At 42.4% G+C, this 24,083-nt stretch overlaps 1 protein-coding gene across 1 annotated transcript in view; it reads left to right on the top strand.

The window, feature by feature from the left end:
- The window catches only part of LOC145402051 (nucleoprotein TPR-like), a gene marked incomplete at its 3' end in the record, with an annotated part of 419,889 nt that overhangs the window by 66,362 nt on the left and 329,444 nt on the right, over positions 1–24,083 (top strand). The window contains exons 7-8 of the mRNA XM_080274148.1: positions 20,586–20,814; positions 21,994–22,003. Of these exons, the coding sequence (XP_080130274.1) occupies positions 20,586–20,814; positions 21,994–22,003 (239 nt within the window). The remainder of the gene's footprint in view (positions 1–20,585; positions 20,815–21,993; positions 22,004–24,083) is intronic.

Here is a 24,083-nt window from a genome sequence, read left to right as displayed (position 1 = left end):
CAACCATTGACAGCTTTTTCAGGCCTGTGACCCATGCTGTATCCAGCCCTGGCTCCACTCCATTGCTTCCCCAAGACAGGCTTTCATGCACCGAGCCACAGCCCAGCACATCAGGCACGGTGGAGTCACGACTCGACGTGAATTTGCGCCTCTCTTCAGATTCGTCTGCAGTGGGTACACCATCACCACGACCCAACGACGCACCCCTAGGACACCTGCATGAGCTACTGTCAGACTCTGACAGTGATTAGACGCCTAGAACTTCTCCACTAAACAACATGGGAATTTACAGTGTTGTGCAGTGAAAAAGAACAGTGCATAGTGTTAAAGAATTTGAGTTCTGAGTGAAAAGACAAAGATTTAATTGACTTTCAGTGCAACATAAATTAACTAGAGTGTGTTATGTTTAGAAAATGGTTTTATGATTGGAAAGACTTTAAGTGCAGAGTGCAACACTTATTTCATTAAGGTACAATGGAGCGCAAGTAAGACAAGAGTGCGTAGTGTTAAGAGAATGGAATTCTGAGTGCAAATGACTAAGTTCAGTGCAAGACTTCATGAACAGTGTACTGCAAGTGCTTCAGGAACTCCTTCTTACTGTCAGAGTCTGAGAGGAGGTGGGTTATTCATCGAGATGGCCAGGGACATGCTGTAAGTGCCCAGAATGTATCATATTGTACTTTATTTTCCATACTTACCTCTAACACCTCATTTCACTCTTTTATGTCCCTTATCGGTGTGAATAGTGACTTAGGTGCTATGCATGTGCAGTAGGGAGGTGTTTTTCTGAGTTAGGCTAGGTTTGGGTCCATAACTACCAGTCCAGGAGCCAGAGACTTGTTGTAAGTACCCAGAATGTTTAATACTGTATTGTATAAACTCACCTCTAAAACCTCATTTTATGGTTCTTTTGCTTTTATTTCAGTCTTTCATGTCCCTTATTGGTATGATTTGGATCTTATATAGGTGCAGTGCATGTCCAGAGGGAGTTGTATAGGTGTGTTTCTGAGTTAGGGTCCATAAGTACAAGTCCAGGAGGCTGGGGCCCATTATCCGTATAGGACTACTATCCGGATATGCCTTTGGTTCTGTTACATCAGATATTGGAGGGATTACTATACCTTACTTTTATTTATTATTATTTTCTCTTATTTGTTGTGGTAGGTGGTGGCGCTCACCATCCACTCACTCGATGTAGTGCTCCTCTCGGGTGTCTGCCCTTTCATCTCCTCCATCCTTCTTTCCTTCCATTCTCTTCTGTCTTTCTTTCCTTCATTCTTTTCTCGTCCTTCTACCTACGGGTGACTTTACATTCCCTCATCTTCTTTTCTTTCCTTCATTCTTTCCTCTTCCTTCTGCCTGTGGGTGACTCTATATTGAGTGACAAGCTAAATGGTTTCCTGTACACCAGGAAAACATTTGCAATGCTGGGTGGTAACCATATAACCAAATTTTGGGGCCTGGTGGTCTAGTGGGTAATTACAGCACCCCAATCGGATTGAGCCGGTGCAGGTTTATATCCAAGAGGTGTTTGTGGTTTATTGCTCATGTAATGCCACTCAGGGATGAGTGTGACTGGTCACTCTCATCTTAAATGTCAGGACCAACTTGCCTATCCCTGGGATCCTATGCTTCTCATGGGGCAACGTAGGATTGGATGATTGATGGATGGATGGATTCTTTTATTTGTAATTTGCACAAGTGCTCAGTCTAATATTTAGCTTGCACAATGTCGCTATGCACTAGCACAAACCATTTGCATACTTTTGTGGGAATTACTGTAAAATATTGAGATATTTAAACATATTAGCATACTTTTATTTATTATTATTCTTTATGCTGTTGGCATAACGTTCTCCCTACGTGTCAAGTGGGGTTGGTGGAGGATTAGTGCCCCTCCCTGTAAAACAATTAACTCTAAGCCCTTGGCCACCCTGTTTGGGATACATGGCGTCTGGCAATGAATGAATGAAAAAAAAAAAATTCTATCTATTGCAAGACGCCTAATTCACGTAATGGGTGGCCACTGGCCACAAACAAGCAACAAATTACCTCCATGTCACCCTGTCGCCCGCCATTTCACTGCCCTGCTCCCAGCTCACTCCCCTCTCTCTCTCATGTACTTCTCCACTCCATCCCTCCATCTCATCCTTGACCTTCCCCTCCCTCTCCCCCTCTCCACCTCACTTACGTACACTCTCCTCGTTAGTCTCTCACTCTCCATCCTCTCCATATGACCAAACCACCTCAGTGTGTTTCTCCTAACGCTTCCTATTACATCCACATCCACACCACAATGCTTCTTCACTTCCTCATTTGTCAGTCTGTCTCTCCATGTAACTCCACATGCTTCTCTCATATAACTCATTTATTTCCACAGCTCTCACTCTTGACTTCTGTACCTCCAACAAGGTCAAAGCCTCACTTCCATACATTAGAGTTGGTATCACAATACTGTCGTGTAGTAACTTTTTCACTCATGGAAGTTCAAACAGAGGAGTGAGCGGGCTGCGAAACGGAGGGACAGGGAAACAAAGGCTGTGCTGTTGCCAGTTTTACTTTTATCTGCATTTTCACAAGACGTTATATTTAATAATTCAATACAGATATACAATAGGATGTGTAATTCCTTACAGAAATCATTAAAACATTATTTTTTTAATCAGATATCCACAACCTATTCTATCTATCTATCTATTGCCAGATGCCATAATCCCAAAAGGGGTGGCCATTTGACTTTGAGTTATTTGTTTTACGGGGAGGAGCACTAACCCTCCACCAACCCACTCGTTGACACGTAGGGAGCACGTATGGTTTAGTTATATGGTTACCACCCAGCATTGTAAATGGTTTCTTGGCTTACAGGGAACCATTTGGCTTGTCACTCAGTGTAAAGCCACCAGTAAAGGAAAGAAATGCAATAAGACGTGACAGGAAGGATGGGAGAAATAGGAAGAGAGGAGGGCAGGCACAGAAAAAGAATGATAAAGGCTAAGGAAGAAGTAGGCAGCACTACAGCAAGTGAGTGGATGATGGTCGCCACCTCCTACCACTAATAAATTATTAGACTGTGGATATTTGATTTAAATAATATGTTTTAATGATTTTTGTAAGGAATTGCATTTTTTTTTTTTTTTTTTTTAATGCGAGGAAGAAGGAACCAAAGGCCATGAGCCCGCAGTAACAGTTCCCTCCAAGAGAAAAACAAAATACAATAGAGAGCCAAATTCAAGATCCGATCATTTTGAGATGCCTGGACACACTGCGTTTGAAAGACTGGAGATCATAGGCAGCAGGAAATACAGACAGAGGGAGACAGCTCCAGAGCTGACCTGTTGCATAAATGAAAGACTGGGAGTAACGGTTAACTCTTGCATTAGAGAGTTGGACAGAAAAGGGATGAGAGTTTGCTTGCAGACGGGTGCTACGCGCCCGTCGTAGAGGTGGAGGAATGCAAGCAGACAGTTCAGAGGAGCAGTGACCATTAAAGTAGCGATAGAAAAGAGATAAAGATGCAACAGCGCGGTGAAGAGACAGAGGTTGAAGGGAGTCAGTAAGAGGAGGAGAGTTAATGAGACGAAAAGCCTTTGACTCCACCCTATTGAGAAGGGCTGTATGTGGGGAGCCTCCCCACACATGAGAGTTGTACTCCACACAGGGGCGGATAAAACCCCTGTATAGAGTCAACAATTGTGCAGGGGTAAAGAAAGAGCGGAGTCGGCTTAGCACACCCAATCTCTTGGAAGCAGATTTTACAAGAGATGTAATATGATCTTTCCAAGATAAGTCCCGAGTAAATGAAACCCCAAGCATGTTCAAGGATGATGCAGGATTAAGCTGAATATTATTAAACATTAATGGGTATACCTGTGGAAGATTTTGTCGGGTTGATAGGTGTAAGAACTGAGTCTTAGATGCATTAAAAACAACCATATTATTTTTACCCCAGTCAGAGATACGAGCCAAGTCAGACATTAGGTGTGCCATAGCCTCATCCTTTGTTTGTTGAAACAACCGTTGAGATGGGCGTTGCGGGAACCGAATGGAAAGGTGAAGGGTGGAGTCATCAGTGTATGAGTGGATAGGGTTAAATGTACAGCTTAGAAGATCATTGATGAATAAAAGGAAGAGAGTTGGTGATAGGACAGAGCCCTGAGGAACACCACTGTTAATAGATCTAGGAGAAGAACGATGGCCGTCTACAACAGCGGCTATAGAACGACCAGAAAGGAAGTTAGTGATGAAGGCACAGATAGAAGGATAGAAACCGTAGGAGGGCAGTTTGGAAATTAAAGATTTATGCCAGACTCGATCGAAAGCCTTTGAGATGTCAAGTGCAATGGCAAAGCTTTCGCCAAAGTCCTGAAAGGAGGATGACCAGGAGTCTGAAAGGCAGGTGAGAAGATCGCCAGTGGAGCGTCCCTGACGGAACCCATACTGACAATCGGAAAGAAGGTTGTGATAGGAAAGATGCCTAAAAATTTTTCTATTGAGAATTGACTCGAAAACTTTTGAAATACAGGACGTTAAAGAAATTGGACGATAGTTGGAGGGTTGGGAGTGGTCACCCTTCTTTGGGGCTGGCTGAATGAGAGCAAACTTCCAGCAAGAAGGAAAGGTACAAGTTGACAGACAAAGGTGAAAGAGTTTGCCTAGGCAGGGTGTAAGCACAGAAGCACAGTTCTTGAGAACAACAGGAGGGACCCCATCAGGCCCATATGCCTTGTTAGTACTGAGGCCAATGATGGCAGAAAATACATCAACTGAAGAAATTTTAATGTCAGCCATGAGAAAGTCAGAGAGGGGAAGTGATGTATTTTTAATTTATTATTATTTACTAATAATAATAATTTAAAAAATATTAAAATACATTATCTCTGTTGAAGCATTTTAAGAAATGCTACTACCCTCCATCCATCCTGCCAGAGTCCTCGTGACCCGCCCGAGCCTCCCCCATCCCTTGTCCAGACATACGGGAAGCTCCCAAGACTACGTGTCCCTTGGACTGCACAGTGCGCAATCCACAGGACAGGTGCAAAGGGCAGGTGCACAAGTGAAATACGCAACAAAATTTGTGCTTGCGCACCTGCCTTTTCATGTGCAAAAGTGCAATATTGCGCATGGTCTCGTGCGGTGCGCAGTTGCGCTTTGCGCAAGTTTTGCGCACCTGGCCAGCACTGATAATAATAATAATAATAATAATATTAAACTGGTCTTTGGCTCTCATAAATGCCAGTTCTTCTGATGAATTCACTAGTGCTACACACACACTTTCAACACTTTTGCATAAAGAAGAAAAGAAAAGAAAAAACTATATCATTCATGTATGAGTTCAGTCAGCAGAAGTGGCATTAATTTAGTCCCTTTACTTGTCCATTACAATTTTTCTCCCCAGATTATAGCCCCATGAAAAGAGGAAGACATTGAGCTGTCCTTTAAAAGATTCAGCATAGGTCATTTGTCTCATGGGTAATGGCAGTTTATTGTATAACCTAGCAGCAGTATAGGAAAAAGATTGATCATAGAAAGATGACTGGTGAACAGCTCTTGGCCTCAAGGTGCAAGGGATCATCTTTGTATTGTCACGCTTGGGCACACTGACAAAAGTTTCAACAGTTCAGCAAGATACAGTACTTTAGTTCACTGAACTGATGAACCTTGAAAGCAATGAGACACTTTAATTGCAATTCCATCCTTTACAGGCAACCAGTATAACTCTGAGATAAAGTAGCTAGTTGGGGTTCTTGGGAAAAAGTCAGAGATAAGCCTTGCTGCCTTATTCAACACATTCTGAACCTTCTTTAGTAGATTGATGGAAGACCATTACAAGGTGTAATAACCAGCATGAGACTAAACCTTTGTATGGACAGTGATAGGAGGTATCATCTGTTTAGAAACTGTTTTATAGAATAGAGGAGTTTGGTGTGCAGGTTACATCAGACAACCTGATTAATATGTTCTATATAATTTGAGCACAACAAACTGGATGAAGTTGTGACTCACCAATCTTCAGACAGTCAGGGTATTATCAGCATCACCTTCTCTTTTGATTTTCCCAAAATAATAATGATTTCTGTTTTACCATCATTCAGTTTAAGTCTCCTCTTTGCCATCCAGATATTAATATCAGACAGTATGGATTGTAGTTTGTTCTTAGTGTTATTAATATCAGTCATCTTAGCATAAAACTGTGAGTCATCGGCATAAAAAAATTATAGGACACATCATACCGTATGCATTGAGATGATAAACTACTTGTATAAACTGTAAATAGAATTGGACCAAAATTGGTCCTTGGAGAACCGCAAATATAGAGGAACTGAGTATGAGCAAGCATGGTTAACTACAGTACCACACTCTGAGATGTAACAGACAGTTGTGACTTAAGGAGTAAAAGAGCATCGTCACTGATGCCATAAAAATGCAGATCATCCAGCAGTATTTCACGATGTACTGTGTCAAAGGCTGCAGATAGATCTAACAGAACCAGGGGAGAGGACATCCCACTACAGATGTTTGCCACCAGGCCATTACGAATCTTGTTAATGCAGTTTTAGTTGAGTGGTATTTTCAGAATGCCAGCTGAACAGTCTGAAGAACTCTGTTTCATTCGAGTGGAGGTGGAAGTTTATAAAGTACAGGTGTAGCCCTCTCAGTAATCTTGGACCAGAATGACAAATTACACCCACCGCAAATTGACTTAGGACCTACACACAGAATTACTATGGGAGAGTTGTCTGTCATTGCTTTGTGTTTCCACCTCCACCAAGTGAATATTTTGGGCAAGAAGTAACTGGCAGCTCCTCTGGTGTTTGCGGGAAATGGTGAAACACTCAGCACGTCAGTGCTTGCCAAGTAGCTAGAATGAGAGTTATGTTCCCGTCGCTCCGAGCTTGCACCTCCTTCTTTTTTCATATGCATTACTGTTTGCCATGTTATTTTCTTAGAGTCAAGTTGTCATGCCTGGAAAGCACTGCTCAAGGGATGAGAGGGTCTGTATCATTGCATGGAGGCAGGATAATGTCTCTGTCAACATGATCTGTGAATGTACTGGACGCGCAAAGTGGACTGTCATGAAGATTCTTGCTGCAGCGTGCGGCCTGCTACCTGATGTCGTACCAGAGCACAAGCATGGTGGTGGAAAGAAGAGGACAATTTCCAGAAGAACAGATACGCTTCTGAGGAGGGAAGTAATCAAGAATCCTCGTCTGGCAGCAGCAGAATTGAAGAGAACGCATCCCCAGCTGTTACAAGACGTCTGAATTTGAACTATCCAACACTGCTTGCAGAAGGAGCTGGGTTTGCCAAGCCGCACCGCAGCCAAGACCGCTTCTCACTGACTGCATGAAGAAGCAGCACATTCAGTTTGCCAAGAGGTATGCACACTGGACATCAGATGAGTGGAGAAAGGTTACGTTTTCCGATGAAAGCTTATTTCAAGTGTTCCAGGTGCATTCTGCCAAGGTTCGTTGCCCTGCCTCCCATAGTCGATATGACCCTGCTTACACGGTGCCGACTGTTAAGCACCCACAATCAGTAATGGTATGGGGGTGTTTCTCAGGTGAATTGGGAAGGGGAGGCCTCTACAGTACTGTACTTTCTTCCTAAGAACTTGATGATGAATGGTGGCTCGTACATTCAAGTTCTGAAAGATTATTTGTGAAACTTTTTTGCTATTCATGGCTGCAACTTTTTCATACATGATTCATTTCCACGTCACAAGTCATGAAAGGTGACAAAATGACCAGGATAATGGGATTGAGGTCCTCGACTGGCCTGGCAACAGTCCAGATCTAAATGCGATAGAAGACTGGTGGGCAAAGATGAAGAAAATCATGGCAGAGACGAAGACACCAGATCTGGGCAACCTCAAGACTGAACTGACAAATTTCGTCTTTGAAGGCTCCAACATGCCTGAGGTCACACTTAATGACCTCGTCCCATGTCTTTCTTGGTCTACCCCACACAATCCCACCCCCAATATTAACTCTTCTCACCTTCTGCACCCAATTATCATCCCCCATCCTCTCCACATGCCCAAACCACCTCAATCTACCTCACCTTATCGCAACACCAATACACTCCAGTCCCATCCTACCTCTCAGCTCTTCCATTGTAAACCCAGCCCCCCCAGACCTTGGACGCAGGGACACACTGCACATCCACCTAATCATTGTCATTTCTGTACGTCTGAGCCTGTGAATAGCCTCCTCCTTTACTGCCCAGGTCTCACTACCATATAGCATTACACTCTTAACACATGCTGCATACAAAGACCCCTTAGCATGTAGAGAGAGTCCTCTCAATGTCAGGAGAGGCAACAGCTCCCTGAACTTCTTCCAACCACTTCTCACTGTAGCCACAGAGCTAGCTCCAGCCCCACCTCCAGCACACATGTCTCCCAAATAACAAAACTCCTCCACACACTCAAGAGACTCACCAGCAAGTTCAATCCTTTCACACCTGACAATCTCCACCTGCTCTCCCTGACACACCACACCCCTAAACATGGCCACTCTCCCTCGTCTTTGACAGTATCACCACTAACCCTAGATATCATCACTTTTGTTTTATCTGCATTTACCCTTAAGCCCTTGTACCCCATACCATCTCTCCAACGAAATGTCTTTAAATTACTAAGTGATTCCATGCCAAAACTCATCCAACTGGTCATGAAAACTAGGGAAACATGATTTCATATTCTTGATGGCATTTCATGAAGAAACATTGTGATATACTATGATTTCTGTATTTTTTAATACCTTGTGGGGGGAGGTCCTAAGTCAATTTGCGGTAGCTGTATATACATACTTTTTGCTGTATACACGAATCAAAGCATCAGTGTAATAGGCCTATAAACAATAGCATGAATGCACAAATAATAGAGTGGTTAAAGAACAGTCCAGTACTGGTTCTCCTGACAGTTCATTACAGGCAAATTTTGAATAAAGAAAAACTGTTCAAACAAATAAGGCTCCCGTGTATGAAAAAGTTGAATAAATTACGCTACAGTATTCTTTAACATTATTCAATGAGATGGAAACAGAACACAGTATTCAGAAAGTGTAGTCATCCAAATATTTAGCGGGTTTTGTTTGCATTTGTGGATATCTCGTGAGCTCAACTGGCTGTTCATCAGGGTAAGTTTAGCCTTAAATGGGGAACTAGGAGGCTCTTCCAAAACCTCAGATACTACACGACTTGCTTGTTTCTTCACACCAACCTGCGGATATACAGATGCATCACTCTCAACTGTAGACACCTCTGGTGGCACATGCAGTATGTTGCTGGAATGTGAATCAGTAGATTCAGTCTCTGCTACAGTGTCATCAGGGACATTTTCATCAGGCACTTTTTCAGGACATTTCAGCAACTTGAATCTATGTCTTTTCCATACATAGCCATCTTGAACTTTAACCAAATAAGCCTTTCTCCAAGCACCTTTTACACCTGTCCTTGTAACCATTTGGCACCCCCTATAATTTCTGACTAGCACATTATCACCCACTTTGAACACTCAACGGCCATGCAAAACAGCTGTTTTTACCTTGGGTTCTTGTTCTGCTTCTGCTTTCTTTGTAACTGAGGGAAATAGTAAATCCAATTGACTGTGCAGTTTTCTTCCCATTAGCAGCTCGGATGAGGAGTCAGTTGGTAGCATGTGGGGTGATGCAATATGAAAGCAGGTACCGTACCTCTGTAGGGTAATCACTTGATATTGTCCTTGTGCTTCTGCTTGATGCAATGCTAGCTTCAGGGCCTTAACCATCCATTCTGCCTGACTGTTTGTAGAAGGCTTATACTGTCTATCTGTCTATCTATTGCCAGACGCCATAATCCCGTAAGGGGTGGTCATTTGACTTTGAGCTATGTGTTTTCGGGGAGGGGCACTAACCTTCCACCAACCCACTTCTTGACACATGGGGAGCACATATGGTTTGGTTTTATGGTTACCACCCAACATTGTAAATGGTTTCATGGCTTACAGGAAACCATTTGGCTTGTCACTCAATATGAAGCCACCTGTAAAGGAAAGAAAAGCAGTAAGAAGTGACAGGAAAGATGGGAGAAATAGGAAGAAAGGAGGGCTGGCACAGAAAAAGAATTAAAGGCTAAGGAAGAAGTAGGCAGCACTACATCAAGTGAGTGGATGATGGTCACCACCACCTACCACTAAGGCTTATACACTGATGGTATACGGTTCAAGACCCCATTGGTTGAGCAGAAATCAGCAAACTCCCTTGACGTGAAGTGTGGGTCGATATCTGAAACTAGAATTTCTGGTAAGTCATGTCTACTAAAAATTTCATGAAAAAACTTTGCAGTAGCATTCTCATTGTACTCTTCTTGTGAACCACTTCAGGTTACTTGTTATAGGCATCCACAAGCATAAAGTAAATCTTTCCCAAGACTGGACCAGCAAAGTCAGCATGAAGTCTGGACCAGGGTTTGGAAGGAAAAGTCCATGGATGAACTGCGGCAGTAGGTGGCTCAGCCTTTCTAGATTGACATACTTGACAAGGAAAAACAACACCTTTAATTTGTTTATCCATATTTGGTCACCATACAGAGGATCTTGGCATTGTCATGCCTTGGTGTGTTTCATGTAGTTCTCGAAGGATGTCGCCTTGCAATGCAGAGGGAACTATGACACTAGGTCCCCACAAAACACAACCTTGTTTGATGCTAATTTCATCCCGCTGTTGTAGGAAGGGCTATAACCTGGAATCACACTCATCCAAACTGTGCCACCCACACTGAGCATATTTCAGAACCTTGAGCAACATTGGATCTACTGCAGTTTTCCTCTGGATCATCTGGTGTGTGACTGTTCTAAGTACATCTGTTTCAAAGAAGTAGCAATTAACAGCCTCACTGTCACAGTCCACCTTTGTAGATAAGGGAACTTTTGACATGCCATCTGCATCGTGAGCCGAAGTGTTCCTGTATTCAATTTTGTAGTTGTAAGAAGCTAGTTTCAGGGCTCATCTTTGCAGTCAAGCAGATGCATGGGGTGGAACTGGTTCTTCAGAACTGAGCAAAGAAACCAAGGGACAGTGATCTGTGATCAGGGTGAACTGGTGGCCATAGAGGAACTGTCTGAATATTGAATACAATATACAATATTCAAGGCTTCTTTCTCTAACAGAGAATAATTCTGGGGGACATCATTTAGTGTACAGCTCCGGACAGATGAAACGGCTACACCCCATCCACCAGCGACTTGGTTTGGGTCTCAGTGGTTCTGGTAACAGTTGCAGGTGGAGGGAGGGGGGATGTGGGAGCGTGAGGAGGGGAGAAATGTGGGCGGAGTTATATAGGGGGTAGTGTGGGAGGGTGAAGAAGCAGCACAGTCTGGCTGGTGGGAGGGAGAGACGAATGGTTGGGTAGCGGAGACGAGAGTCTGCTGGAGGGTAAGACAGGTGAGTGTGATTAGATGAAAAGAAATGACAAAAAATGAATTATTATAATATCTGCTGCATATATTGCATTTTATCGACTAAATAAAAACACTGTCTATTATTCACCACCGTATTTGGGTATCCTACTCATTATTATTATCCTTTGGATATTAGGCAATAAATAAAGATATTCGACGGTCTTTCGGACCCGAACCAATTTTTTCATAACTTTTTTCTTCAGCTATTTCCGTAATCCTATTATCCCTCGTGCTTGAAGTCCCCCTTTTTATCACTTTCTCCTACGCCCTACATTTTTTTTAGGCATAAGGCAGTTAAACTTTCTCTTTAAATAACCATATTTGTCAACAAATATTCCTTTCATTAATCTATTTAATTACTTGTTTTCTTTCAATATGCATTTGTCTAATAATGGGTGTTACACCTTAATTGGCGCCGCTATTTGACGTTTTGAATAAATTTGGTCTAAATTTACGCATATATTGCAGTCTCTCTCAAGTAGGCTGGCAACCTCACACATCCTCCCCCCTGCTTTCTCCTTCTCTCGCTACCCGTTCCCTCCTTTCCTTTTGTAGTACTGTTTATCTATTCTTTCTCATATTTTTTACCTCATTCCTTCTTACAAACTTTTAGTGCCATAGGAATTTCTCCCTTATCACCTACAGTCCTACTACATGAAAGTGGAAAAAACTGCCATCGGGAAAAGAATAACTAGAAATTTATGGCGAAGGTTACAATATTAGTTATTTAGAATGAAAGTGTTGACAGATACGCATTCTTGACGTGATTATCACAGCCACAGCATTTCGCCTTCATAAAACAGAAGGACTATAGGTTTCATGCATTACCTCCTTATGTCCAGCATTACTGTGCAGAACGCCATGTATAACACATTAAGGACCACAAGGACAGTACTGGTAGTCATCGTGAGTCTCATGAATCTCTCCATAGGCTATTGAAAACAGTGCTTTATGCTCAACTTCAGAATTATGTTCTCATCATGGCAATGATAGGCAAAGATAATAAAAACAATATATACAACCAAATTATCATTTATTATACAACAAAGCTCAAACTGCCTCCGTGCTACCTGAAAAAAATTAAATACCTGATATATATATATATATATATATATATATATATATATATATATAATCATACAGGCTCTACACTTATGAAATCTAACATCGAGTAACCCTATATGCCCAAAGTAATTTCCTCTGCATGGACTGACGTTGTAACGAAACTGGTTGTCCCCCTGCAGTAATTATTAATATATTTTTATGGTCATGTATGACTGAATAGTTTAGTTTATACAAGCGAAAACCTCATAAATAATACTCCATCCATCCATCCATTGCCAGACGCCATGTATCCCAAATAGGGTGGCCAAGGGCTTAGAGTTAATTGTTTTACAGGGAGGGGCACTAATCCTCCACCAACCCCACTTGACGTAGGGATGCCAACAGCATCTGGTGTTCCCAGGCGGTCACCCATCCAAGTACTAACCAGACCCAACGTTGCTACTCACCGAGTATTATTCCTTCTCCAGCAGTTGCGCCTTCAGTGACACACTTCCAAAAATCCTCTGGCTTGTCAACATAACGTTTGCTAGGGTCCTGTGATGCAACCCTGCTTCGTGCAATACTCTTCTCATAGTCTTTTCGCTGATATCATGGTCTGTGCAACGGTTTCTGTGGCATGTAGTGCAACATGGTGGTTTCCGTGTGGTAGGTTGCCATGCTAGTTAGTGTCCTCTGCTTTACCCACCACAATAAATTTTAGATCAAACAGTGTTGTTCACAGTTATTAATATATATATATGATCATGTATTTAATTTCTTCAGGTTACATGTGATTGTGTGAGCTGGTTACACCCTTGAGACTGCAGCACGGAGGCAGTTTGAGCTTTGTTTTATAATAAATGATAATTTGGTTGTATATATTGTTTTTATTATCTTTGCCTATCATTGCCATGATGAGAACATAATTCTGAAGTTGAGCATAAAGCACTGTTTTCAATAGCCTATGGAGAGATTCATGAGAATCACGATGACTACCAGTACTGTCCTTGTGGTCCTTAATGTGTTATACATGGCGTTCTGCACAGTAATGCTGGACATAAGGAGGTAATGCATGAAACCTATAGTCCTTCTGTTTTATGAAGGCGAAATGCTGTGGCTGTGATAATCACGTCAAGAATGCGTATCTGTCAACACTTTCATTCTAAATAACTAATATTGTAACCTTCGCCATAAATTTCTAGTTATTCTTTTCCCGATGGCAGTTTTTTCCACTTTCATGTAGTAGGACTGTAGGTGATAAGGGAGAAATTCCTATGGCACTAAAAGTTTGTAAGAAGGAATGAGGTAAAAAATATGAGAAAGAATAGATAAACAGTACTACAAAAGGAAAGGAGGGAACGGGTAGCGAGAGAAGGAGAAAGCAGGGGGGAGGATGTGTGAGGTTGCCAGCCTACTTGAGAGAGACTGCAATATATGCGTAAATTTAGACCAAATTTATTCAAAACGTCAAATAGCGGCGCCAATTAAGGTGTAACACCCATTATTAGACAAATGCATATTGAAAGAAAACAAGTAATTAAATAGATTAATGAAAGGAATATTTGTTGACAAATATGGTTATTTAAAGAGAAAGTTTAACTGCCTTATGCCTAAAAAAAATGTAGGGCGTAGGAGAAAGTGATAAAAAGGGGGACTTCAAGCACGAGGGATAATAGGATTACGGAAATAGCTGAAGAAAAAAGTTATGAAAAAATTGGTTCGGGTCCGAAAGACCGTCGAATATCTTTATTTATTGCCTAATATCCAAAGGATAATAATAATGAGTAGGATACCCAAATACGGTGGTGAATAATAGACAGTGTTTTTATTTAGTCGATAAAATGCAATACTGTATATGCAGCAGATTATAATAATTCATTTTTTGTCATTTCTTTTCATCTAATCACACTCACCTGTCTTACCCTCCAGCAGACTCTCGTCTCCGCTACCCAACCATTCGTCTCCCCCTCCCACCAACCAGACTGTGCTGCTTCTTCACCCTCCCACACTACCCCCTATATAACTCCGCCCACATTTCTCCCCTCCTCACCCTCCCACATCCCCCCCTCCCTCCACCTGCAACTGTTACCAGAACCACTGAGACCCAAACCAAGTCGCTGGTGGATGGGGTGTAGCCGTTTCATCTGTCCGGAGCTGTACATGAAGTGAAAGCAGCTGGCCAATAACATCCATCTGTTACATGGGACTATATAGCACAAATCCCATAGGAAGAAGCATCACATTAAAGGAACAGTGGCAAAGAGTCATCATAGTGCACCAGAGTGTCTGACTGTAACAGTAACACTTTTGCCATTGAAAAAGCTTCATCCTCTACCTTGGTCTAAGACCAAGGAACACCCTTCTTTAGCATTCTGTTTAGAGGAGCAAGTATGGTGGAATGATTTCTAAAGAATCTGGAACAGAATATTATCAAGCCTAGGAAGGATTTTAACCCCTCCGTGGCCGCCGGCGTTGAATGACGTTTAGCCGATCAGCGGCCGCAGGCGTCTTTTGAGCGCGGCCTATAAAAAGCTGCAAAAATTTTTGGGAAGTGATTGAATGTTCTGAACGTCTTCACACTGACCTACACTACACTCCCATACACCTCATCAAGCAGTTCAAAGCCTGCTGCTGTGATGAGTGGATTTTCGATTTTTTCGCTCCTAGCCATGCCTAAACAAGCACAACTACACCCATTATCTCGACCCAGGCAGAACATATCATCTTTGTCCTCTCTTGCAAAACACACACAACCACCTGCTTATGATTATGTAGTAATACAGGCACATACAAAAAAGACATGATAAGTGAAAAACACATTTTTGTCTTGGTATCTTTATGTACAGTACAGTATATGCTCAGGTTTGTTGTAATGGTTTGGATCATTTGATGCAGTGTAAGTTGTAGAAAACTGTGAAAACATTTGGGAAGTGAACGAAAATCTGGGACATGAGACTGACCTTGGCTTCACCCTCTCACATATCATCTGTCAGTTCACCACCTGCTGTCATGACGAGTGGATGTACGATTTTTTCGCTCGTGGCCATGCCTAAAAACACATAGTTACACACCCATCATCTCGACCCAGACAGAAAATACAATCTTTTTCCTCCCTTGCAAAACACATACAACCACCCTGTTTACGAGACAGCAATATATATTGCAAAAATAACAAGGTAAAATGATAAAGATACACCTAAAATGATAAAGATGAACATGTTAATACGGAAAAAATGAGTTTTCCCGTCTGTAATCTTATTTATTTCTGCTTTGTATCTGTATTCGTAATGATTAGTCTTCTGAAACTGCATTACAATTCTATTTTTAGCCATGTTCGTGGTGTGGGAGCTTGAAGTTGCGACTCAACCTCCACATTGCTAATCGGATCTGACCCTCCACTTTATTCTCCTGTGGCAGAGTCTAACCTTGGAGGACGTGCAGTTTTCTCATTTAGGACCGAAAATTCAACTCTTTTGCTCCCTTTTCCAAGCATGGGCACAACGATAACGAAAAAAAATAACTCGAAACTACCATAAACATAATGTAAATCAAAAAGGTGAAAAAGTATTCATAAAAATTTTTTTTCCAACCATTTCTAACAGATTATGTACTGAAATCATTCAATATCATCATATATATGCACAACATTTCAGCACCATTTGTATTGTTTTGGGGGGTAAAAAAAAAACAACACCTGCCCAGTTGCATTGCGGCAGTCCCCTGGGTGGTGGATATAGGATGGCGATATTTCTGCAACTTCCGCGCTCCATTGCAAGCAATAAAATGCATCTAGGAAGCTGGGATTTGCACTGTTAGGTGCATTTGCACTTTCTCTTCAATATGGCAAAAAAAAAAAAAAAAATTTTGAAACTTCAAAAAATGGCCCAGGTGTCGGCCTGGTATGTGTGGAAAATAACGGGCCTTCGGCCACGGAAGGGTTAAAGCTGTCATATCTTTGGGGAATGGAGGCATTTCAGGAGTTTATCCTCTGTGGGGTGAAGCCTCTCAGCATCTATCCTGTGACCAAGGTATGTGACAGAACTTTGCTCAAATTTGCATTTCTTCATATTTAACCTGAAACCAGACTCTTGCAGGTGTTTTAGAACTTTGCACAGACTATTCAGGTGATCCTTCTTGTCCTTTCCTGCAATGAGGATATCATCTGGGTAACATATAACCTTTGGAATGTCAACAAGCATGGAATCCATTATTTTCTAAAATATAGCAGGGTGAGAATGAATGCCAATATATGGTTTCTTGAACACAGAAAGTACAATGTGTGTATTGATAATTATGTTTTTATGAGACTTGGCTGCAATGGGAATCTGATGGTATGCTTGTGACATGTCCAGCATGCTGAATACAGAACTTAATGCTGAATATAAGTCTTCAGTCTTTGTAATAGTGTGTTTTAGTACATTTGCACATTTGTTGTAGGTTACACTGAAATCACCACATACTTATCTGAATCCTTTTTGTTTGCAGACACAATGAGGGCAGCACTGAATGGTGCACATGAAACCCTTTCATTTACCCCATCACACACCAATTTCAGTAACTCATTCTGCACCTTGGAATGAAAAGCATAGAGAACAGGCTTAGCTTTGTGAAATTTTGAGTTTCCTGATACACTGAGCAGAACACCTGAACCTTTATAACATCCTAACTCATCTTGAACCCCCACCGTCCGGGTAACGTCTATACATATCACAATCTGGCTGCTATGGGGCTGCTGGGTGACGTCTATACATGCAATTTTTTCCCGCCATCATTTGAACCTACCGCCATTTCTTCTCGCCACCAAAGGGTAGGGAGGCAGTCCCTCCATAATACACAGGTGAGTCAGTCTGTCCCGTGTTTTTGCCAGGTGTTCAACAATGTCTTCAGGTTCCTATTTGTCTGTTTCCGTCCATGCCACCTGTAGTCAGTTACATCATCCACCCTTGCCAAGCCTCTTTTCAAGGATTCTAGCAAAGGGCTCAGTGATAGTGCCATAAGGCATGCCTTGGATGCAACAGTGTCCAGTTTATCCAGTAGTGGAGAAGTTATCATGTTGAGAGCAAAGCCATAGTTGGCGCCGTGGCCAGATACACGAACACATCATGCTCTTGTGGCAAAAATTGGTTCTCCTCCTCATGTCATTGCTCATCAACTCAATGATGTACAGACCCAGGGATACTTTCATTCACCAGTGGGAGAGTTTCCTCTAAGAGCTATAGTTTCCGAGATATTGAGGTTTGAAAACAAGCAATTTTCAGCTATTTTGGAAAATTGCCCATAGTGAGGTGATGACGCGTAAAAAATAGCCCGGCATTTGGGGGTTAAACAGTTCACTGTACTTTTCCAGAATAGTGGGAAGGTCTGAAACATTCTTAGAAGTTTGTAGACGGTTCACAAACAGATCTTTCCAGTCTGGTACCAGTTTACATAACCAGCTTCTTCCCAATAAAGCACAAGTACCTGTAGGGCTAATTACAAGTGGAAGTTTGAACTGCTTCACTTTATAATCAACTTCCACTTGCACTTCACCCAGTGGTTGAGACTTTCACCGGTATATGTGAGGAAACATACACTTGATGGGGTAAACTAGAAAAACATTTCTCATACAAACTCTTAGGGGCAGTAGAAATGGCACTACAGTACTTGTATCTAACTGCATAGTAACATCATTGTTTTGAAGTTTCAAAGAAGCATTAATGAGATCATCTGAGGTATGACCAGTGTGTACAGAATTTACAGTATGTACTGTATTGGCTGTTTAAGAAATACTATCTCTTGTTCTTTGTCATCAACGCTTACACTGTGTATATTCTTCCGGCTACATGCAGCTGCGATATGTCCCTTGGTGTTGCACTTGTTACACACATAGTCACAGAACCTGCGCTGTCCTCTCAAATTTCCTGATTTTCCACAAGAAAGCACTTGTATGTAGAAGACACCTGACTTGATGAATTCCCTTCTCTGGCAGTGGACCAGTCATGCTGTTGGTCCATGATTATTGTGTTTTGTGCAGGCTTTCGTGACCTTCTTGAGTAATGAACTTCATGTACCGGGAAGTCCTCCCCAGTGGTTGCTGCATGAGGAGAAGCATCTCGATCCTGAAACTGTTGGATTTGATGTACAGGAGCGCTGTGCTTCCGAAATTGTTGTGTGTCCATACCAGCAACCTCATAGTCTGAACTATCTGCAAGCATATTTCAAAAGTTCTTTTGGCTGTAATAAGTTTCTTCTGGGTCTCAGCATTGTGTATCCCCCTTACAAACTGGTCTCTCAATGCTCTTGGAATGAACTGGCCAAAATCACATCTGGCAGCCATATGTCTCAGCCTAGCACTGTAATCTGCAATTGACTCATTGGCCTTCTGGGTGTATCTATGGAATTTAAAAGTTTCTGCTATGTGAAGTCTTTTGGGCTTGTAGTGGTTTGTTAGTAACTGAATGAGCTCATTAAAAACCTATTCCTTGGGTAAGTTGGGACTGCATAAATCTTACAATAATTTGTATGTACTTTTACCCAGGACAGTTATCAGAACAGCAACTTTTCTCTTATTAGCAGCCTCAGCTGTAGCCTCCTCAGGTCCAGTAGGTAAGTACCAATATCATTAGCACAGAAGTATTGCTGAAGGCTTTGGTGGTAGCTAGTGAAATCCTCAGTGGGAGGATCGAAAGCATCATTGTGACCAAGCAAGCCCTTACCAGCCATGTTTTGTTAGCAGTGTCACAACTTGAAGCCAGGCACAGCTTTTATTAATTTCTGGCAATCCTGTAGGCCCTCTTGTACAGGGGTATTCCATCCTCATCGCCAAAGTTCCGTGCTATCTTCAGTCCATAGGACTAAATCATTTGAGGAGAGTGAAGCACAGCTGCTAGGTCTGTGTTGATTTTTTAACTTCTCTGCTTCTCTCCAGGGGGTATGAATCTAAACAGCAACAGTCCTTCAGGGCCCATGTATACAAAACAATACACTGAATACATACTACAACAACTGTTGCCATATTAACAGAGTATAAATTAATCATACAGTCAGTATATGGATTTTTTCATTTGATAATTACTTGTACTACATAACAAATGCCACAGAATAGATGAGTGCTACACCTCCACTGGGTTAGTCGGCAACTGGCCTGGGAATATGTATTTTGGAATATGTTTTAAGCAAAGCTTTGCAAACAATATTAATACTGGATTTGTACAGACAGGTTTCAGTCAAACACAGAATGTCAGACCGGTGTTGATTTAAAGTTTTGTTGATAAAGTCATTATGGATGAAAAGAATGTTTAGAAGACCAGTTCTTAAAAGATTCAAGGGAGTATCATTAGTTTTTTAAATGGGGAAAGTTGGTGTATTACATTAATCAGTTCCTATCGGAAATCATAACTGGACACTCTCTACTAGTTGCAAAAGAGCAGCCAACTGAGAATTGAAATCAGCTTCTCTGTGCCTTATGAAAGAGCAGCTTCTGCGTTTAGGAGACTATTCATTACTACAGTCTTTAGATTTATGGGCTCCAGCACAAAAAGCACATTTGAGAATGTCATTTTTTGTAGTACAGTACACATCTCAGATGTATGACCAACACTCTAGCAGGGATGATAGCCCAGAATCTGTAGAGGGCATGCGATCTTGTGAGACATACTTAGATGTAATTGCCCAGTTCTATGATGGAGGGGCACACGTCAGGAGCTGTCTTGAAGAATGATAAAAATATTACTGTCTTAATATTTTTATCATTCTTCTTGTAAAGAGGAGGCTATAGTGTAGTCACTCTCCACAAGCATCATAATTTTGTTGTTCCTATTCAAAATGCTAGGAATGATATCCAAGTCATGTAGGGAAAGAGATGTATGTGATGTGATTGGTGTGTGGATAGATATTAAAAGCTATAAGCAGATAGAAGAGATCAGTCATATACCGTATTGAGGTAAATGCTTGTGTGACTTGTCTAAACCCTGACCCTTCACTGCACATCTTGACCACTTAATGGTAAGCAGTGGTATGCTATATGAAGAATATTTTAATATTAACAGATTTATCATGAAAAATGTTTTAAGTGAAAGTATATTATGCCAGGTATTACTGTATGTACTGTATACAAATTTAGGATCAACTGAAAATGAGAAGGAGCGTGCAGCAGAGCTAGAACGAGCTGTTGAGGAATTACGCAAATTGCTGAATGAGGCCAGCCAACAATACGGGGCGCTGGAGCGAGCCAAGGCCAAGGCTGATGAGGAGAATGCTGAGGCTTTGCTGCAGTCCACAAACCTGGTGAAGGATCTGAAGGATGAGTTAGATAAAGTTAATCTACTGCTGCAAGCCAATACTAGAGGTGGGTAAAGTAGTAGTAATAGTAGTAGTAGTAGTAGTAGTGGTAGTAGCAGTAGTAGTAATACTGTAGTAGTGCAGTTGCCTGGCGTCCATGACAGTAATTAGATCAGATGACACTGCTGTACTGGATTAAGTCCCTAATGGACAAATAATACACTTCATGGGGAAGATTATTTAAACCATCAAGATTGTAATTTAAGTTATAAGAATACCTAGAATGTTGTAAACAGTAGTAGGCTGGCACACAAAATTGATTTTTGGGATGATCAGTAAGTGCAGGTGGAACAAAACAACAACAACAAAACATTGGTACTGCATAGCACACCGACGAGCACAAGGAGACTGACACTCGGTGACATCACCTCTCCCAGCCAGTGCATGTTCTTATTGGCTGTGGCACCTCAACTTCCCAAAATAATGGATCTCCTCATCCCCCTCCCCCCCTCCCAAATAAGATATTTTGTACATCCTTCTTTCCTTCCATCTTCTATCTTTCTTTCCTTCATTCTTTCCTCATCCTTCTGCCTATGGGTGACTTTACACTCCCTCTTCTGTTTTTCATTCCTTCATTCTTTCCTCTTTCTTCTTCCAATGGGTGACTCTACACTGAGTGACAATCCAAATGGTTTCCTGTACACCAGGAAACTATTTACTATGCTGGGTGGTAACCATGTAACCAAATTTTGGCACCTTGTGGTTGAGTGGGTAATTATTGTGCTCCAATCGGATTGAGCCAGTGAAGGTTTATATCCAAGGGGTGGTTGGGGTTTATTGCTCACGTAATGCCACTCAGGGATGAGTGAGGTTGGTCACTCATCTTAAATGTCAGGACCAACTGCCTAGCCCTGGGCTCCTATGCTTCTCATGTGGCAGCATAGGGTTGGATGATGGATGGATGGATGGATGTACATTTGTGGAAGCAAACCATACCAGTGCAAGTTTTCCATACCAAATTAATTTTTTTTACTGGATATATGTGTGGTACTAAAAGTGATTAGTACTAGAGAAACTCGTGTTAGATGCGAGGCCACTGTACCAGTAGTAGCACTGGTAGTAGTAGTAAGTAGTGGTAGTAGTAATGGTATTAGTAGTAGTAGTAATAGTAGTAGTAGCAGTAGCAGTAGTAGTACTCATAGTAATAGTAGTAATGGTAAGTAATCCCTCCAATATCCGACGTAATAGAGCCATGGGCAGGTCCGGATAGTGGTCCTGTCCGGATATTGGGCCCCAGCTTATGGACTTGTACTTATGGACCCTAACTCAGAGAAACATCTATACAGCTCCCTCTGGACATGCATTGCACCTATTTAAGACCCAAATCACACCAATAAGGCACATAAAAGACTGAAATAAATGCAAAAGAAGCATAAAATCAGGTTTTTGAGGTAGGTTCATACAATATTCAACATTCTGGGTACTTGCAAGTCCCTGACTCCTGGACTGGTAATTATGGACCCTAACCTAGCCTAACTCAGAAAAACACCTTCGTACTGCACATGCACAGCACCTAAGACACTAACTATTCACACCAATAAGGGACATAAAAGAGTGAAATGAGGTGTTTGAGGTAAGTATAGTATGGAAAATACAGTAAAGTACGGTATGAAACATTCTGCCTACTTACAGCAAGTCCATGGCCATCTCGATGAATAACCGCCCCCTCTCGGACTCTGACAGTAAGAAGGATTTCCTGAAGCACTTGCAGTACACTGTTCATGAAGTCTTGCACTGAACTTAGTCATTCGCACTCAGAAGTCCGTTCTCTTCACAGTGCGCACTCTTGTCTAACTTATGCTCCATTGTAACTTACTGAGTGTTGCACTCTGCACTTTAACTTTTTCCACTCTTCTAACCATTTTCCAAAGCAAAAACACACAAGCCTATTTACGTTAAATTTAGTTCAAAAATTGTCTTTTCACTCACAACTGTAAATCCTTAACACAACACACTGTTTTTTTTTCACTGCACAACACTGTAAATTCCCGTGTGGTCTAGTGGAGAAGTTCTTGGCATCTGTTCACTGTCAGAGTCCGAGAGTATCACTGGAAGGTGACCTAGGGGTGCATCTCTGGGTCTTGGTGATGGCGCACCCACTGCAGATGACTCTGAAGATAGACGCAAACTCACGTCAAGCGGTGACTCCACCGTGGCTGATGTGCTGGGCTGTGGCTCGAAGCATGAGGGCCTGTCTTGGGGAGGCAACGGAGTGGAGCCAGGGCTGGGCCACAGCGGGGGTCACGGGCCTGAAAAAACTGTCAATCGTTGATTGACGCAAGGACCGACGATTCTGACAATTGGTGGTGCGCTGCCTGAAAGCACGCACTTCCTCTACAAGTCCCAAGGGCCCCATCTCCCTGTCGCAGTCCGGGTGTTCCAGGTAGTCAAGAACGAACTCTAGGTGTTCCCAGAGTGCGCTCAGCTTGGGGATGGCTGGAGTTTTGTCGTGCTGAGAGGAGTCTGCATCATCGTCGCCGTCCTTGTCGGAATCTTCAGGCTGGGTACTGACACCTGCAACTGAAGATGCGATCTCGATATCAGACAAGGTCTGATACCCAGGATCGCCTTCGTCGTCATCCAACCACTCACGCACATCGTCCACATCAACATTGTCGCCATGTGTACATAGACGTGCATGGAAGTCATCCACGTCAAAACCTAGGAAATTGTACTCCACATCCGTTCCGAGAAGCAGACTAGACCAACCATTTTCTAGAGTCTTGACAGGGACTTCCTTCCATGCACTGGCCCAGTTGTAGATTGCAGACTTGATGTTGTAGCGGCGAAGGTTTTCCAAAGTCTGCTGGCCTCACGTGTCCCGTCCCTCCCTGCGCTCGTCCTTGTCCTCGAGAACAACCATCACCTCGTCCAGGAACTTCCGTCGGTAGAGCCTCTTTGTTGCCACGATTACTCCATGGTCCATTGGTTGGATGAGAGCAGTCATATTAGGTGGCAGAAACATGCACCTAATCCGGCCATTCTCATCCACCAAGTCCTTGTCGCACGGGTGGGCAGGTGCATTGTCGAGGAGAAGGAGGGCCTTTACCTGGTCGCGCGGGATTCCCAGTGTCTCCGTCTGGTAATGTATGACCTCCTTGACGAAGTGGCGGTGGAACCAGACTTTGAAGATCTGGGCTGTAAACCATGCCTTCAAAGAATGGTACCAGACGACAGGAAGGACATCCATCACCCCACAAAAACACCGAGGTTGCTTTGCACGGCCAACAATAATGGGCTTAAGCCAGTGCATGCTGTTAGCATTGGCACAACAGAAAGC

The sequence above is a fragment of the Coenobita brevimanus genome, chromosome 57 (genome assembly GCF_032717465.1).
Source record: "Coenobita brevimanus isolate Jiangsu-jjx chromosome 57, ASM3271746v2, whole genome shotgun sequence".
Lineage (NCBI taxonomy): Eukaryota > Metazoa > Arthropoda > Malacostraca > Decapoda > Coenobitidae > Coenobita > Coenobita brevimanus.
Note: the sequence above shows the minus strand (reverse complement) of the source record. Positions and strands in the feature narration are given on the sequence as shown.